Genomic DNA, 18275 nt, shown 5'->3' on the forward strand with positions numbered 1-18275 from the left:
CAAAAACACCCAATCACACACAACTTCGAACAAAAAACTCGGGCGATATTAAAAAAAAGCCTACTAAATAATAATAATAATAATAATAATAATAATAATAATTAATAATAATAATAATAATAATAATATAAAATTCGCATTTTTTTTAAAGATTACATTTAATTTTTCCGCTCTAATTAAAACGTGTGTTGGGTAGTAAAAGAAATTTAAATCACAAAAGACAGAATGAAGAAAACTACAATTAAGGCTTATCAGTGCAACGCGTGCAGACAAATTAATGAAACGAATTTTGTTTAAAATCATAGATATAAATTGGGCAATACTCTGAACCATCTCAGTTCACCAACAATTCACAATGAATAACTTTATCATCCTTCTGGGCCTGGGGCTGTTGGGTCTAGTTAAAGGTGATTCAGGAACAGAAGACTGCAATGAAGCAGCTCTTCAGTACTGCCAATTACAAGGATATCCAGGAAACTGTTGTAAAGTCTTCGCAAACTGCTACTGTGTGGCTAAAGAAAATGGCCAGACTTGCGTAGATAAATTGTTGGAATGCGCAGATCAGGAACAGGCTGCAAATCCAGATGCTGCAGATCCTGCTTTTGAAGACAATAATAATGTCAATTTTGGCGTTATAAATCTTGATGACTTTTTTAGGCTTATAGGGTAAATGTATATTTTATACTGAAAAATATAATTTCTGAGCCAAAAGTTGTTTTCTTCTTGAATAAAATTATTAATTAAAAATGTATTTTTTCATGAGCATTTAAAAAGTTTTTTTACCTTTCCTTATCATTTTTAATCTGTGGAAATAATTTTTACATACCATCACCCAAATAGCAATAATAAAAAAGCTGGGTCACGACACGGCGTTGCAATAATAAAAGAAAATTGAAGTTGTAGAAAAGAATCAGTTCTAAGTAAAGCCTCAAGATGGTTACACTCATTCTTATTCTTCTGTGCGGCTTCCATTGTTCTACTGTAATGGCTCACAACGAAAGAAGTTCCGTGCTAAAATTGCAAATAGCTTGCAAAAATCTCCCTGAAACTTGTGCTAAGTGGACCTACACATCACCTCAATGCTGTGCTGATCTTACTTCTTGCTGCTATAAAGACTCTAAGTTTATGAATTGTTTGGAGGCCTATCGCAACTGTTACGAAAAGGAATCAAGGCAAATTAAACATGCTGATGATGGTGCTTTTGGGACCAAGGTTGCGACAAGACAAAGTTTTATTGGTGTATTGGATATAGCTGGATTTGAAATATTCGACTATAATGGATTTGAACAATTAGAACTTAATTTCGAATTGACTTCCTGATCATTTTCAGAAACTTTTATTTAATAAAAATAAATCTTTATAAAAACATCTTAAATCTATTGATGAAAACTCTGATTTTCCATCTGGCAACATTTCTTCATTCTCTCCCCGTTTTCCATGGACCGGCTTTTCCACGCTCTCTCCCTCTGTGCTCTGTGGTTTTTCCTCTCTAAAAACAGAGAGAAACCTTCCCAGCAATGAATCTCTCATTTTGAGGGTTTTCGCGAAAGAGACTCCCCCGGCTATTTATCTGCCGCGGTGGATTTAGTTGAAAATTATTCCGTAATGTAGGTATCTTTTCGAAGAGATAAAATGGGTGGATTTTTCTCTTGTTCTTTTTCATTTTAACACTCCGCCCCCTCCTCTCGTACACTGTAAATGTTTCTCATCACTTTCCCACCGTGTGCGGGTTTTCTGGCCCATTTGGCAACCACGCCAGGTGGCTTGTCTGCTTGACGACACAACACAAAAAAATGTCCCCGACGATGAAAATGGTGAAGAGACAATTTTATTGCTCAATTTACAAGGAGTCGTGAATTTAATTGCACACCGCTTCTTCAGGTGCAATAAAGCACGCGTCTTATTCTTTTACTTTCGCAACGGGGAGACATTTCGTGAGGAAATTAATTTAATTAATTTTCCCCAAAGAACAACTCTCTGAGCAAATTTTATTCCTACTTATCACTCCATGAAATTCACAGGGAATTTTCTTTTTTTTTTTGCAATTCCTCTGCACAGAGGCAGTGTTGCGCGCCTGAATGTCTCGACTTTGTCTCTTTGCAGTGGCTTTTCCAATTTGTCCGCGTTGACGATAAAAAGTGAAGCTATATCTTTTACTTGCGATACTCCTTATAAGCTGTTTATGGGTGTACAGAGCCACGCCATTGCTCCCATGGCCATTTACATAAAGTACGACGACTTTGTCGGCGAGAAACTTCCGTTTTCCCCGGCGAGGTGTGGGTGGGAAGTTGAATAAATTTTGCAGACGAAGTCTCAATCGATTTTTAATTAGAATGCTCTTCCGGCAAACTAACTCCATCTCATTAAACACCACCCGACAGGACGAAAAGCTTTTTGTATGTGGGGGGAGAATGTCGGAAGGAAATCTCCAAAGAGGAAAGTACATTTTTGTGTCTTCATCGTTGTATTTTGCTTTCATTCCTGCCTCCCCAGGCCCACGCAAGTCTAATGAAGTTTTTTTTGCTCTTCTCCTCTTCAAGAAAAAAAAAGCCAAAAATAATGTTCCGACTTTTTGGGAGCTTCTTTTGCATGAATACAAATTGCTTCTAAAAGACACTGAATTTCATGAAATGCGACATTCCAAATGATTATCATGTTTCTTTTATGCGCTCTGTTTCTCTAGTTGCTTGAGAATTTTCAAAGATGTGATTTTGGCACGCAGATTCTTTAAAACAAGCCGACAATCAAATATTTAGTTGGGGCTGAAGCTGGATATTTGTTTTAATTTTTGGGAATTGAGCCAAATGTTTAAGCTTGTTACTCGCAATTTTTATAAATGAGTCGACGTTTTGCTTCAGTTTTATATTATGTAGTTTAATTTTCTTTATGTAGGAAAATATAAAAAATTCTTTTAAATGAGACGTTTTTTTTGGAAATTTAATTTACTTCAATTCTAATAAAATTGAAAATTTGTGCAGAATGGATATTCTTTATTCCTGAAAAATGCTTTTATTTATTTTCATATATTGTGCGCAATGTCCTTTCATAAAATCTGTCAAAATTTTATCCTGTTTTATACTACAGCAGGTAGCAAAGTAAAAGAAAATCCTTTACAATTTTTCCTGAGCTTTCAAACTCTGTTTTCTTTTCTTGAGCTTTTTCCAGAGAATACGACAGAAAAAAATGTATGAATTAAGAATAGAATTTAATTCATTTCATCCAAAATAAATAAATTTATTTCTTTTTCTCCAACATTTCTTAAAGAATCTCAACAAAGAAATTTCATCTGATTAAAAATAAAACAAATCCTAAATTATGAAGAGCTTTTCCATGATTCTTCACCATCCTATTCACTTCCTCAGTGATGCCAAAATCTTCATTAAAATTGCATTTCAACACAAAAAAAATGATTTGCTCTTCTCCCATGAGATTTCTCTCCACGAAGTCGCGCTATAGTAATCAATTTCTCCTTTCAATCTCCTCAAACTTTTATCTCACCAGGTAGACGAGATAATCGTAAAGTAGCTTTAAGCTCCGTGTCCCATCACCCTCATCGATTTGCTGGTGGGGATTTTTATGGTGATGCTTCTGTGCTCAGATTTCCTGCAAGATTAAACTTTATTGAAAATGCGGAGCTTTTTTTCCGCGTCGAAAGCACCTCATATTACATGAAAAGCCCTTGTTTTCTATTTCGCTGAATCGTCAGTTGGAAAAAAAATATGGTTACGCGTTGACTTTGTGCGCCCCTTTTTTGAGGGATTGAATTTCAAGGCAGAGAGCATATATTTTATATGTTATTTTGTGGGGGTTATACGGAGAGGTTGATGCTGTAAGGGGCCCGGGGGGAGATAGAAGGGAAGCTGCTGAATGGTGCAGAGTATGTAAATATTCCTGATTTTTGGCGTAATATCCACCCAAGGCGCTATCTCGTATGATAATCTGCAAATGGTCTGCTCTATGGCTTTTCTGACTACATTAAACTACCACCATATACTCGACCAACCCCCAAAAAATACTCTCTCACTCTCTCTCTCAGTCAGGCGACACTTTAGGGGGTGTCTGCACAAGAGTCGGAAGGGGGGTGGGACGAAAGTTTTGGGGTTCTATCATGGATTTTGTTGTATATCCCTTTTGATATCCCCAACACAGCAAAATTCAATGCAACATATCCTTGGTGTGGTGGAAGTTGAAACAATTCAATTAATTCGTATGTGTATGAGAAGACCCAGGGGGTGCGGCTTTTCTATTAACCAAATTACAATTAAAATAAAAGCTCCTCCGGTCTGCTGCTAAAAGTTTAAAAAGCAATTTTAGTTATTTAGTCGAGAGCCTTTTCACCCTCCCGAAAATTTCTCTCCGCAAGTCATTTATTTTGATTAAATCACTCACTTTTGTCATATTTATCATTTAATTGGTTCTCAATGAGAGCCTCCTCACCAACCCAACCACCCATCTCTCTGTGTGAAAGAGCTTTCGCGCTTTGGCGCAGACATGAATTGAAAATTTCTCAAATTAATGACAAATTTTCACAGACTTTCCCCACTTAACATTCCACAACCCCCAATTAGAAGCTCTAAAGAAATATTTATATATTTATTTAATGTAGAGGTTGTGCCAAAAAGACGATATTCCAAGAACATTTTCCACCAAATTCCCATCTCCAATATCTCACAGCAGTGAACGCTAGAATGAGAAGAAGTTCTTCTGGGTAAAAACAACCCCAAATTTTTAGATTGTAATTCAATCCCAAAACATAATCAATCATTTAAATATTATTAAGCAGATAAATCAACAGATTATAAGCTCAATTCACACGAAAAATGTTAATTAAACAATAATTTCAAAAATAATTGTTCTGTCAATGAATTTTCAGTTAATTAAAGTACTTTTATTGCTATAAAATATAATTGTTCATTTTATCATTGATATTTATGCAATTTAATGGGAGTTATTTAAATTTAGTACGTAGTGAGTATATCATTAATAGAACATCAAATATTTCGATAAATTATTACGATTAAACTGTTTCTAGTCAATGAACCGAAATAAATAGAATTTTAAGCACTACCGATTCACAAAGTAATTTGCAATTAAATTCAAATTGATATTATGTACATATGTAGCTACATAAATAATATTAAATTATTGTTTAATCTTCATAATTTATGATAACAAACAGATTGTTTGATTTATAAAATATTGCTTTTCCGGAAAAGATTTTCAGATACAAAAGATTTGTTTAAATGCTTTTTATTGAATATTTTCATTAAGATAAAAACTCCTTGAAATTATATTAAAAATATGTCTTGAAAGCTCAAAAGAAAATCATTTACGAACACATAAAGTTAAACTATATTTAATAGATTATGAATTTTTGAGAAGATTTCTTCAACTAAAAATATCACATACCTCACATTTACCTGCAGACAGTTGTTCAAGAGAATAAAAAAGATATAAAATATCAAAGAAAAGAAAATAATTCGAAAAAATTCTTCTGTGAGACATATTTCTCATTCTTTTTAAATAAATTCAATCTCTTTGTTGAAGAACATACCTTGTGACGTTCATGATATTATTTAATATTTCTCCCTCGTCTGCTGAATCAACTCCTTATCTTTCCCAGAAAAGAAAAATCTATATACACACACAATTTCTCGAGGAAATTTCCCACACGGGGAAATCCATGGGAAAATTCTGCAAGTCTTCCAATTTCGGTTTATGAGGAGGCAACTCCAAAAGTGGTTTTTGTGTACAAATCCATCTGGATTTGCTGCCAGGATGAATGGCGTATTATTGTCAAGTGTGGATTCAATTAGGGCAATGGTACAGGGGCGACGGGGGCGGAGGGAGATGAAAGTTTTCTCAGTCATCCGCAAAAGGAAAACTTTACCAATAAATAGGGAGCCCCTTGTGTGCTTGCGGAGTTTTCCAGAATACTTCGACGATGTCACGGGAAATCCTCCACTTTGCTCTTAATTCAACCTCTGTCGTTGAACATATTTTATTTTAATGTCACCAACACTGTCGTGTGATTCCCGGCTGAAAGTGAGATGTTATGTAAATGCCCCCGGGGAGAGAGAGAGTTGCGGACTTTTGCGAGTGAATTTTTCGGGAAAGTTGTGTGGAGATTAGGCCTTTTGCGTCTCCTTTTCATGCCAAAAACTTCTCGTATTTGGGGTTTGAGAGACCGGATTTTATTTCGGTGGCTGCCGCATGAGGATGTCGGACATGGATGGCCATGCGCCTAAACCACCCACTCAATGGCATAGCTGAGTGGGTGGGGATGGTGGCATGGGGTGGCAGCAACAGTGAAAACCCGGGTTTGTGTGTGGTCAATGAACTGCCTAGGATTTTCTCTGGTGCTTTAGGCGAGACACAGTCGGGAAAGTCATTTTAATTGAATCTGCCAACAAGCCATTTTGCCTCTGAATGGGGACAAAGAGGATCCTCGTACACATCTCCCAGAGTGTCCTGGTCTTGTCGTCCGCACGCTGTATTTCAGCCAAAATACCGCCAAGGGGTACTTTTGCCCAAAATTCAAAACTATTGTAGCTTTTGCGTTTTGCGAGTAGCTAGAAGGGGAACATTGTGCACAATTACGTGTATAGCAGGGAAGAATGACAAAAGGATCTCTACCTACATACATTCAAAATACCCTACAGATGATCTATTAAATTCTTCTTTGTATGAGCTTTTGTGCTTAATTAAAATTCCAAAGAATTTTGCTTGATTTTCTCAGGGAGTTTCTCTTTGTTAGAGAAAATTACAAAATAAAGTTTCATTGCTTTGAGTTTTCTTTTTTTTAATTAAAAGAAATGGAAAAGCTTAATATGTATGTACAACATATTAAAGAAAAGCTTAAATTTTCTACAAAACTTTTTTTAAATTTAAGTTAAATTTCTTCTTACCTATAGTACTGTTTTCCTCTCATTTCCCCGGAAAATCAGCAAGCTTTTCTCAAAAGCTCTTTAAAACAATAAATTCTCAACTTAAATGATGATTCTCAACTCTTCTAATTTTCAGTTAACTTTATCCATATATTTTGCATAATGTCCTTCAAGACCCTAATCATAATAAAATAAATAATTCTAAATGTTCCTTTGTACCACCTCAAGCATTTTATAAAAAGAAACTGAAAGCTCTATTGTATATTCTGCTCTTAGATATTTTTATCTCAATGCTAAACCCCTCGTTTGGCCACCCACGAATGTACAATAGAAAGAGAATTGAGATACATTTTGTTAGTGCAATTGCATTAGATATTCCTGTTTGTACAGATGTTGAGTTTGTATGGTCAAATAGAGCAAATCAACTTTTCAATTTCATTGTATCATTGCTTCTCAATTTTCTTTCATTTTTCCTTTCGTTGTGTGCAAAACGATGCAACGAGAAAGCTAATTTTGCTGTGGTTATTTTGCAATGGCGAGTGCTTTAGACAAGAAAGGAAGCTCTCTCAGTTAACTTTCTAAATTTTGTCGTTAGCACTAAAGGCGCTGTGTAAGATGATCATGAAGTGGTTGGGCGAAGTGTTTGCTGATATAAAATATCTCCCCTCGAAAGCACTCTTCGTATATGTAAGGAGAGATTTATGAGGGAGGAAAAGCCATGGAAATCCTTCATTGGGGGTGGTGGCTAAAATACGCTGTTGAAGCTAACACATGGTTCTAATTTTAGTAGACGTCAAAGGGGGTTGGTACACTGAGCCAAATATGCCAAACAACACAGAGATTTTTCTATGCTTTGGGGCAGCCATAAAAAGGATAAATCTCTACAATTCACCGTGGTGCTGACACGGGCTCTCAATAAATATTGATTTTGTCTACCATTGCCCCCTTCTATTGACATAATCTTTTGATTTGTCAACACATCGTGAAGGTACATTTTATCACCAATTTGCACACATACACAGTAGAGATTTCCTTTGTCTACCACCTTCTCATCTCCCCCCGTGCTGGATAAGTTGGTATCCACTTTGCCTAGGAATGAGAGGACAATTGAGGTGAGAGAATGCTGTGTCAACAATCTCGTGGGACAAGAAAATCAATGAAGGGATAACCAGGGATAATGCAACATGCGCTTGGGATTGGTTCCTTTCAATTGCAAAAGTCATTGTTAAAAGCTCACGAAAGCTCTCTTAAAACAAACCCACTTTAATCTCCTTTCTTTACTTTCAATTACATTGTAAAGTCATATTGTTGATCCTCCCCAGGAAGTTTTCTCTTGAATTTATTTATTCGCATAGAGAAAGCAGAGAGACGGAAAGCTCTACATTTTTCAAAAGAATCAGCGACGCGTGGATTTTTTGAAAATCTTCTGTGTAAAGTTTCATTGAGGCTTTTCCCAGGAATTTCTTGTCAATTAATTCCACAACCTTTGCAATCTTATCGCAAAATCACACATCAAAATTTCCTCTCAAGCGAGTAATTTGTACCAAAGACTTAAAGATAAGATTTTGATACACTGAAAACAACACCGTAGCATTTCCTATCAAATTCGCTTTTCGTCTTCGCTTATCTCTTATCACACTGATTCAACAAACTTCTCTTTTAAGGCTCTTGCCAAACATTCCTCGGGGTTTCTCTTCGTTCTTACTTACCACCCTTGCCCCCATTGCGCTTCCTTTGTGGAGACATTCAAGATAAAGCTCCCATGGCAAAAGCTCTGATTTTATCATATATTCATTCGCCCCTTTTTTGCCGTAAGCACTTCCTTTTGTTGGGGGAGATGGTGAAAGTGTGAGGATTTAATTTGGAAAAATCCACTGTAGATTAAAATGTGACCCCAGGGTTAACGCTGAGCTGAGGGGGTGAATGTCAAGGAGTACAAAATGGAACTCAGTGGGGCTTTGGCTCTTCCACTTCTCGCACATTTATCCCTCCCAGAGCTTTTTGGGGGAAATAAACATGCGGAGTTTTCAATTCGGCATTTTGAAGGGGGTGGGGGGTGTATAAATTTAGCGTTGCAGAAATATAACTTCATATCCTGGCGAATTTGCATTTTTCCTGGGCTTTGTTTCCTCGCGTAGCTGAAAGAATAATTCATGGACAAACATTTCGGTGTGTCTAGCTTTGTGAAATGAATGTTTTACTGATGCTGAAAATCCTTTTGTCCCTTTTATGAGAGTCAGAAAACATAGTATATGTACGTATTTCCATTGAAAGTAGCGCACGGCTTATGACCTCCCATCCAAACTGTCGAGGCGAAAATGATGCACATATCGCTCACAAATTTACTCTCCAACTTTTTTTTCGTTTGCACAGCATCATAAATGTGAGATGATAGTCAAAGTTTTTTTTTTCAGAAGAATAATCTCTCTCTGCCATCGAAACTTTTCATCCAGCAGCAGGAAAAAAGAAGAATCTTTTAGTTGGAAAAGTTTATCAAAAAAAAATATATCGAAAAAGTTAGAAAAAAAGCTCGTGCTATCTTTAATCAAGTTCCGGGAAAATTACATTCTTTTTTAATTTGTAGACTTTCTTCTCACCAGGTTCGGTTTTTTCTGATTTCTTTTTTGTTATAAAAAAAAAAAAACTTTTGCAACCCTCAAAGCTCAAGCTAAAGCTCATTTATGGGAAATGTAGTATGAAATTTGTATAAAAAGAAGTATTCAATTCGAGAAGCAAGAACGTGCTTTTAAATATGTATTTGGATCACGTTCTGCTATCGTATCATTCAATTCAATTTCTCTGTCTCTTGAATGTAAGTATATATCAAAAAGAGCATCGTAAATAAGGAATAAACTCAGAAAAATCATCTCGCAATGTTTCTTGGCAATGCATTCAACGTACTTTCTTTGCAAATCAAGAAGCAATACAATGGACATGTCGCAATTTCCAGAAAATTTATTGAAAACGAATTTCTTCCCAATTATTTGAAAATCAAAATTTGCCCTTTATTCACATTAAAAATTAAAGTGTTTTACAATCAATTCTGGAAAATATACCATGAAGAAGCTTTTAAGCTTTCTTTTATGCTTTAAGCGTCCTTTTGCAATATCTAACGCCATCGAGTGCCATTAAATTTAAATCGACCACGTTTTTAAAAGCACCTGATAAGCAGATTAAGCTTATACAAGCTGTGATTCTTTCTGTTTACTAATTTTGTGAGGGTAAATCAGCCCGTAAATAAAGTAGAGAACATTTAAAGATTTTTCCAGGACAGGGAGGGGTTCTTAAGGGTTCCTTTTGACAGCATCAGAAGATAAGCAAAGGAAAATGTTGTGGACACATAAAATATTTAAAGAAAAACGATCAAATTATTTGCACACAAAACACATATTTATTCAATTTAATTCAATTAAATGAACAAAAGATAAATAAAATAAGGAATAATTTTAAACCATCACCCGTTGAAATTCCAAAATCCAGATTCCATTGCAATATTCTTCCCAGATATTTATATTTTTTCGCATGCTTGGCATAAAAGACTTCTTCAGTCTTCTAGAGCAGGTTACCCAGGGGGGCTGTCGTTCACTCCAGCACATTGATTATAAGCATCAATGCATGGTTGGCAGTCTGCTGTAGCTGGACAGGCACATTCAACATAAGACACACAGCATTCAGGTTTTAAAGAGTTGGTGCACTGTAAAGCATCCCTACAACACTGATTTAATTGACCTTCAATGGTCACCAAGAGGAGCGCAAGGCCCAACAAGAGAATGAATTTCTTCATCTTCAAAAGTTCTGGAATCACTGTTCAAATTATTCTGATTCCTTCTCCAATTTTTCTGCCTCTTTATATAGCAGCTTAAAGCTAAGAGACTGACGTGGCCTATCGCATGGTCTGCTTCCATTGAAGTTTATCAGCAGACTATGTTCAATTGCCCGTAGAAAGAAATGATACCTAAAACTTTAAGAATAGTTAATAAAATTTAATTGAAGAAACATGCCTACAATAAAGACGAGATTCGTTAAACACGAAAGACTTTGGTTATCACTATCAGTTTAATTTTTCATTCTACATCTCTCTTTGAAAAAATTATTAGGACGTCCTTTTAGATGTGATTCTTTCAACCGATCCGCCTCAAACTCGGGATATATTCCTGAAACCGTATGTGTATAAAAGGACGGTAATATAGAGACTTACGGTCATCGGAAAATTTTAAATATTGATTGGAAATCCCTCGATTTTAAAGTCAAATCCAGCCTAAAACTGCCATTATAAAATACCCCTAATTTTGTTTTCTTTCAGACACAGCTTAAGGAACACAGCTAAAATTTTTATCGCGTGATTTTCCAATCAATTTAGCATCTGCATTCTCTTCCAAGTTGATTACAATAAAAAAAACTATTTTTTTAAAGCCAAATGGAAATTGCATTACAAAGCCAGGGAGCGTCAGTTAAGTGACTGAACTGGAAAATTGCCAAACCAATTGACTGCGTTTTGTGATTTTCCAACAATTTGCATCGAAAAAATGTTAAAAAAAAAATGTAGCTGTGTAAAAAAGTTGTCCCTTCTGAGTGAATGGCGTTACTGGTGAGAGCTTTTTTGTGGCTTTTTCCACAGCCACACCCGAGCTTTTCCGAGAGATGCCTTGACACTAATTGAGGGAAAATGTGAAATGCCATTAGTGGAGAGAATGTAAAATTCCTTCAATGGGAAGAGAGTAGAAAAATCAAAAGGGATGAAAGGAGAAATGGGAAAAGTGCAGGAGGAGTCAATGAGGCGGTGAATTGTTGGTGAATGTGGGCCAAATACCTTCTTCAGCACATAGACATGGAGACATGAAACTTTCCCTTTGAGAATACTTTCCGGGAGGAAGATAAACAAGACACTGGGCGACAACACCAACATCACACAAACTGATGGTGGTGGAACATCAGTATCTTGTTTAGTCGAGTTGTTTACAGTCAACTCCTAAATTAGATTTTAAAGTGCCATTCGACGGTTATAGGATGAAGTTAATTAAACGTGTCTCTCCCACCATGATTGCGCTCGTATGTGCCACACACGTCTTATCAGCTTGCAAACATTCTGGCGTGGAGGGGATCCCATGGGCTTGATATTGTAATTTTCCTTCCCAGACCCAAAATTGTGATGATTCAGGAAGCTCGTGCTTCCCCCGCATAAGCCCATCCGCATTCAATAAATTATTCCAATAAAATTCCACCTACAAATTTCAGCACCAAAGACGCTCATTTTGCGCACAAATCTTTGGCGCAAATAACTCACACATGTTGACTTTATTCTCATTTAGCTACAAACAACATTATACTTTTGAAAGCTCTCAAAAGCTCCGGAGGATTATGCAAATTATTAAGCCTATCAGGTGTTGTTATATAATTGCCAAACGAGTGAATGAGTTTCAAATTAGTTTCAGGACATTGCTCAATGAAAAGTTATCGGAAACACGCTAAAGCCTCAACAAAGCGACTCCATTAAAATGCATATGAGAATTAATGGGAATTGTTTGTTATGTCTGTACATAGAGCGTCCTCGCTTGGGAAAATACTAGGGGAATGTTTCCATTTATCTCTGTGTTTAAAATTTATTTTGAAAACATTTTAATTGATGCGACAATTTATTTAGGAGCAAAATGTAATTCTGTTGGACAAAGGAGGAATTATTTCTATTTGTTATTCCCGCAGTGTGGAAGGTAAAACTACATAGCAATTTAGGGATTATATTTACCCAAATTATTCACATAAATAACTTGCCGGTGAAAAAGCTCCACGGAAAGCTTTTTAACACAAAGTCTTTAAAAGCTCTATTTTTTATTTTAATTATTCCAGCTCCGGCATTTGAATTCTTAAGCATTTTCTTGAGAACTTTAAGGTGAATGGCAAAAGAAAGTCTTTCATTCCATTTAAATTTAATTCACATTGCGTACAATGTTGTAGGTACCATGCAACTCCTCACAAGCTGGGTAAAGACAATTCGAATTCGCAGACGTAATGTGAATGTCTTCAGGAACAAGGGGATGAAAGGCCCTTACATGGCGGCGGGAGTGAGTTAGATAAAAGAGTGCAAACTATGCTCAAGCACCGAGTTATATGGAATTGTAAAATGTATAAAGTACTTTTATGCACAACATTGAGCCCTCTAGCGCTCAAGTTTCAACCGAAATTCTCCACATATGTGCGCCATATACCCATAAAGTTGAACGAGAATGTTCTGTTTTTGGGGGATGCTTTGCGCTACACCCTTTTACTTTGCCCTCCCTCCCTCTCAACCCTCAGCCCTTTGGGGGATACTCGTGCGGTGCATTTTGTCATGCAGCAGGAAAATACAGAGAAAACGAATAAACTGAGTTGGTTGGAGCTTGTAAGATGATTAGAGATTAAATGACGAAGATAAATTAATTAGGTGGCAAAGAGGTTTTATTTCAAGGATTAAATAATTTTAAATTAATTACTTAAATTCAATCATTAATCCCTTAGAATTTTAAGTCAGTAATTTATTTAATTGGGAGCAGTGCATTCCAGAGAAATTCATTCAATTTTTCTTATTTTTTTTATCAAAATTCTTTTAAATAAAAACTTTAAGATAAATAAAAATTAATGTTTTAATTTTGAAAATTGTTTATTTTGAAGAGGTTCAAAAATAATTTAACATCACCAAATATGGATTTTTCTTCCTATAGGACAATAGGTTAAATCACATCAATTTCAAGTTCAAAATCGTGAGTTCGAGTCACAGGTTGGCTTAAGTTTTTTATCCAGTTTGTTTTAATATCTTCCAGAAAACTCATCGAGTATCTTCAAAGACGCGTCTAAAGCTGACTTATCCGCATTTTCCAAACACTGATAGATAACCGAAGATTTACATCCATCTGCGGACTTGGCTTCACTCCTGCATTCCTGAAGCTTATCTTCGGGGTAGTCAGGTAAATTGCTGAACGGAATAACTAAGTTGTCTTCATCGATTAAGCGGTAGTAGTACATACTGCAGGAATGTTTGCAATCTCCATCATCTTTATCTTTGCAGTATTCGGAAACTTTTGTTCCTTTCGGTTTTACATCAGGCTGCAAAACAAGAGAAATTTCAATGAAATTTTTAATTTAAAAGAGAAAAAAATTCAAATATACTTACGTTCTTGCTAAACCATTCATCAGAACCGTCATAAGTTGCGTAGTAAGCATTCCTAAAGTCCATAAAATGAGATTTGAAGAACTTCATGGATTTATCATAAACTGCTTTGCAAGTTCCATCTGTAGGACCTCCCAATTCTTGATCAAGTCCAGCCGGAACTTCTATGCCACGTTCATTAAATTGCTTAGTTATGACATCGATTTTGAAAACATTTTCATCTTCATTGTAAGCTCCTAAACGCGTCCACACGCACTTGACGTAGCAATGAGTCTTTTCATCGTCGGGTAATTCGAACTTCCTCCATTGAGGTACGCGATCCTTGTCTTCGGGTTTCTTTTGGCACGATCTGTACGCCCAGAGAGTTTGATCGGCATTTCTTACATCCTGCCATGAATACTGAAAATAAAGAAAAATATTTATTTGAAGACATTCAATTAATGAATAAAAAGCTTTTAACACACCCCCAGTCCACAGAGACAGAGCAAAGAGAAAACTTTTAACAAGAAGTTCATTTTGCTTAAACAAAATTCTTTAAGTTAATTAGAAGAATTCTCCCAAAGCTCCAGATATTTATACCTACTTCTTTGTTTGTCATGTACACAGCTCTATTGTGAAATAATCCAGCAAGTTTAATTAAGTTTTATTTGAACAGTTTTGCTTTATTTGTCAACGAAAAAACTATTTTATATTGCACAAGAGAAAATTGTATGAAAAAATAATTAATCTTCGCTGAAATTTTCTGTAAAAAACTCAATACGGAACAACTCTACCACGAAGTAATTTTTCCCTTTGCGGATGTACCTGGCCAGGGACATGACAGAGTTGTCTCCGGAATGTCTTTTGGCATTAAAGCCCTTTAAATGAGAATATTTTATTTCAGGTAAACATGAACATTTATTTTCATTACTTATTCAAAAATGTCATCCTGCATTCACTTCCTCCTTGCATCACGTTTATTTTTCCTTTTCACCCCCACCAGGCAGTCGAAAGTTTGCGATGTGCTTTTGGTGCGAAGGTGAAAATGTTTTCGGAAAAGGTGTGAAAACAAACGAGTTCACCTGAAGTTGGTACTTTTGGGAATTTTCTTCCGTTGTTTGTGGAAGAAATTTTAATGGAAAGTTGTGTGGGGTGTGGGTTGCAATGGAAAGAAATTCGTCAAAGTGCCAAAATATAATCGATGTGCTTTTCAAAATGAGATCGATGATGGATTGCGTGTGTTTGGTGAATAATTCAGGAGTTTTCCTCCTTGTGTGGAGCTTTGTTCTTCTTTCACCCTCATGGCTTGATTTTGTGTGCTTGAAAACGTATTCTTCCATCGCACGGCAGAGACACAGCGATGTGGGACGCTCAGCACTCCCATGAAAGTCATAAAATGCTAATGAGTGTAAAAATTCAAGTGGCGGCAAACGGCACACGGAATCCTCCTTTTGGTAGACACGTCTCATGAATTTTCCGTAGTTTTTCTCCCACCCATGGCTTTTCTTTTAGTTTTCTAACTCTACGCTGGCGGGGGTGCGGGTGGGAGGAACGGGAAACATTCTCTCCGCTGACAGCCAATAATTCCTCACTAGTGATCATTTGTATTGATTACTTTCGCATTCAAAAGCTCTTTTGAAAGCTTTTTCTGCTTCTTCCGAATTGCCTTTTTTGCCGGCGCGTATGTGGCCCCCACCCATCCACTCCCCCCACCACATCCTTCCAACCCTCATAACATATGTCTTTCTATGCTCTCTCTATATATAATTTGGCTCCATTGAAAAGGAAATAGGCACACTGAACGAGGGGAGAAGTCAAAGGACGCAATTTGAATGTGAAGAGAGGCGACGTTTCTTCTATTTTTTTCACTCCCCGCATGAAAATGATGAAGGTGGAAAGTCATGTAGAAAAAAAATTCAATTGATCGATATCTCCACACACAAAAATCCTCTTCATACCTCATTTCTCTATGGCCAAAAGGTAGATATGTACAATACATACACAGACAGGTAGAGAAGGTGCTTCTGTTCACTATAAAATTCACCTCACAAAATATTCTTGTGGTTTATTAAAATATTCTCTTTTGCCTTTTATTGGTTTGCGAAATTTATTCTTCAATATATTGACATTAGTTTTGGAAAAAAAAGTTGTATGATCGATACGGAAATTTTAAAAGGAAAGTTCACTCAAGAAATTTAACCAGTTTTGCATTTTATCGAAAACTTTCCTCGCTACTTTGGGGAAAATATGTATAAACAATTTGTGGAAAGTATGACAGATATTTACATAATTTCTTTGTAAACTCATTTTAAACTTTATTCACAATCTTGGCTTGTTTTGTGGTAAAAGAACTTTATAATCTGTCTCCTTAAGTTGTGATTGTTTGATGGAGGATAATTTTGTATAAATATTTCCTGAGTTATCTCTTTCAAAATAAGAAAAGAGAGGAAGTTTGATTTTGAGAAGATTTTAAGTAAGAAAGAATAATTCTCTCTGTCTTTTGTTCAATTAGAGCTTTTGCTATATATTGCTATGTATATTGAAGCTTTTAAAAAAAATGTTTGTTTAAATATGAACCTACAGATATACAAATAAAATACAACAAGAAAATATTCAAAAAGCTCTTCAAAAAGTATACATAACTTACATACAAAGCTTTTGAATTTTACCTAGAAAGAATCATGTGAATTTTTCAGCTAAAACTGCAAAAAATCTCTTTCAAATACTTCGTGTTTATGGATCAAACAGCCACTTCCCCCCAAGAAAACTTTTCTCCAAAATCCATGCCAAAATCTTCCAGATAAAGAATGCAAGGAAGCATTCGCCGTGAAGAAGAGAATATAATGTCGCGTGGAATAAGAAAATAAAAATGGAATTGAATCGGGGATGGGATATTTCATATTTTGAACGTAAAAGACGTGAAAGAAAAATGCATGGAATAAACATTTCGAAGGGGAGTGGGGAGGTTTGTGATGCATCTTGTGTTGTACTGATGTGATGTTGAAGAGCATATTAAATTCAAAAATACATATTTGTTTCATCCCATAGCTTTTCCGTCAGGCAATGCAGAAGGAAATCTCGGAGTGATGAAATATTCTGCAAATTCTTGCATATATCTTCCGTGATTCTCCATGGCACAAAATGCACCACCTCGTCCCAGGATGTTCTCACGCCCGTGTATCCGAATGGGAAATTTATGTGTTTATGACGGTGAAGATACGGACCGAAGAACTTGTGGGGGATTCACAATGTTGTACTGTTCCAAAGAAAACTCCCCAACACATGCAAAATATGAGTTGGCATTTTCACAAAACCCTCTCCGCACACCCAGCAGTGTTTTTGCCACCCTTTTTTTTCTTCGAGAGAAAATCTTTCAGCATTCACAAGCTCTTTTATTCACGGGGCTTCCCATGGATTGAGAGGAGGTGGAAAAAAGTGGAAAATCTTCGTGGAAAAAAAAGTTGAAAAAACGAAGAAAACTTGCCAAGCTATTTATGGCAGGATTCGCCCAAAAAGACATATTAAGTCTTAATAAATGGCTATATCCCTCCCTGTACAATATTCATTGATTTATGTCCAACCAATAAATCCCATCTCTTCCCCCCCTGGAGGGTTTCACCACCAACAACCCCGAGGATACTTTGCAATTGAGAAAAATCGAAAACGGGTAGTTGTTACAATAAATAGTTTTACAAACTCACGGAAATAACTTTTCTGCTATATATACGGCCAAGGACCTCTGGGAAATATCCTTTTCCCCGTCCGAAAAGTTTCCCTGATAAATCCAAAAATAAATACGAGGAGAAAGTTTTGGATGTCCGAACTTTTGAGCTTTTTTGTATGATGGCTTAATTAAAAGGATTTCATATTATGTACATAATGTATATAAAAGCTTCTAGTCCTGAGGTAGAGTGAGTTATTTTTTCCGATGGTCCATTTTGTAAGCATTTCGAAGAGTTAAATTTTATTCTAAAAGGTCCTTTGATGTTGATGAAGAAAGTTGTGCTGTGCCATTAAAATTTTTGGAGAAAGTCCTCAAGTGCGGTATATATAGCAAATGGCAAAGTCAAAGGTATAACCAGGCGTCCCCCAGTGAAGTTGCGAATGTTTATCGATCTCTTCCCTCAATATTCTCTCCAGGGGAGAGAACCCTTCTACTTGAAATAGATGCTTCCACCTGGAAAAATATTTCTTCAGCTTGAAAGGTAACAAACACACGAAGAAATCGGGAAGAATTTTCCAAGAAAATTAACTTTTGTATACGAGAA

At 36.0% G+C, this 18275-nt stretch overlaps 6 protein-coding genes across 13 annotated transcripts in view; 1 reads left to right on the plus strand and 5 right to left on the minus strand.

The window, feature by feature from the left end:
• Window positions 1–18275, minus strand: part of LOC129789858 (serine/arginine repetitive matrix protein 1-like) — a 982101-nt gene that overhangs the window by 837489 nt on the left and 126337 nt on the right. The window lies entirely within an intron of this gene.
• The window catches only part of LOC129791241 (fatty acid synthase-like), a 1176504-nt gene that overhangs the window by 507396 nt on the left and 650833 nt on the right, over window positions 1–18275 (minus strand). The gene's annotated exons all lie outside the window — the stretch shown is intronic.
• The window catches only part of LOC129789856 (glutamine-dependent NAD(+) synthetase), a 932624-nt gene that overhangs the window by 507396 nt on the left and 406953 nt on the right, over window positions 1–18275 (minus strand). The window lies entirely within an intron of this gene.
• Window positions 1–18275, plus strand: part of LOC129789960 (pupal cuticle protein) — a 1201887-nt gene that overhangs the window by 470084 nt on the left and 713528 nt on the right. The window lies entirely within an intron of this gene.
• LOC129789919 (keratin, type I cytoskeletal 9-like) overlaps window positions 1–18275 on the minus strand; it is a 480279-nt gene that overhangs the window by 252311 nt on the left and 209693 nt on the right. The window lies entirely within an intron of this gene.
• LOC129789943 (uncharacterized) lies at window positions 13487–14563 on the minus strand. Its single transcript, XM_055827077.1, has 3 exons — window positions 14493–14563; window positions 14032–14427; window positions 13487–13964 (listed from the first exon to the last, which is right to left on the minus strand). Exons 1-3 carry the CDS (start codon window positions 14541–14543, stop codon window positions 13668–13670), a joined length of 744 nt encoding a protein of 247 aa, XP_055683052.1. The 5' UTR covers window positions 14544–14563; the 3' UTR covers window positions 13487–13667.

The sequence above is a fragment of the Lutzomyia longipalpis genome, chromosome 2, assembly GCF_024334085.1.
Source record: "Lutzomyia longipalpis isolate SR_M1_2022 chromosome 2, ASM2433408v1".
In the NCBI taxonomy this organism is placed as follows: domain Eukaryota; kingdom Metazoa; phylum Arthropoda; class Insecta; order Diptera; family Psychodidae; genus Lutzomyia; species Lutzomyia longipalpis.

Excerpts from the sequence above, each read along its gene's own strand:
- LOC129789943 (XM_055827077.1), bottom strand. The coding sequence starts at position 14,543 with ATGAACTTCTTGTTAAAAGTTTTCTCTTTGCTCTGTCTCTGTGGACTG. Across the intron at positions 14,428-14,492 it reads TCTGTCTCTGTGGACTGGGG|TATTCATGGCAGGATGTAAG; the intron begins GTGTGTTAAAAG and ends CTTTATTTTCAG. Across the intron at positions 13,965-14,031 it reads ATGAATGGTTTAGCAAGAAC|CCTGATGTAAAACCGAAAGG; the intron begins GTAAGTATATTT and ends CTTGTTTTGCAG.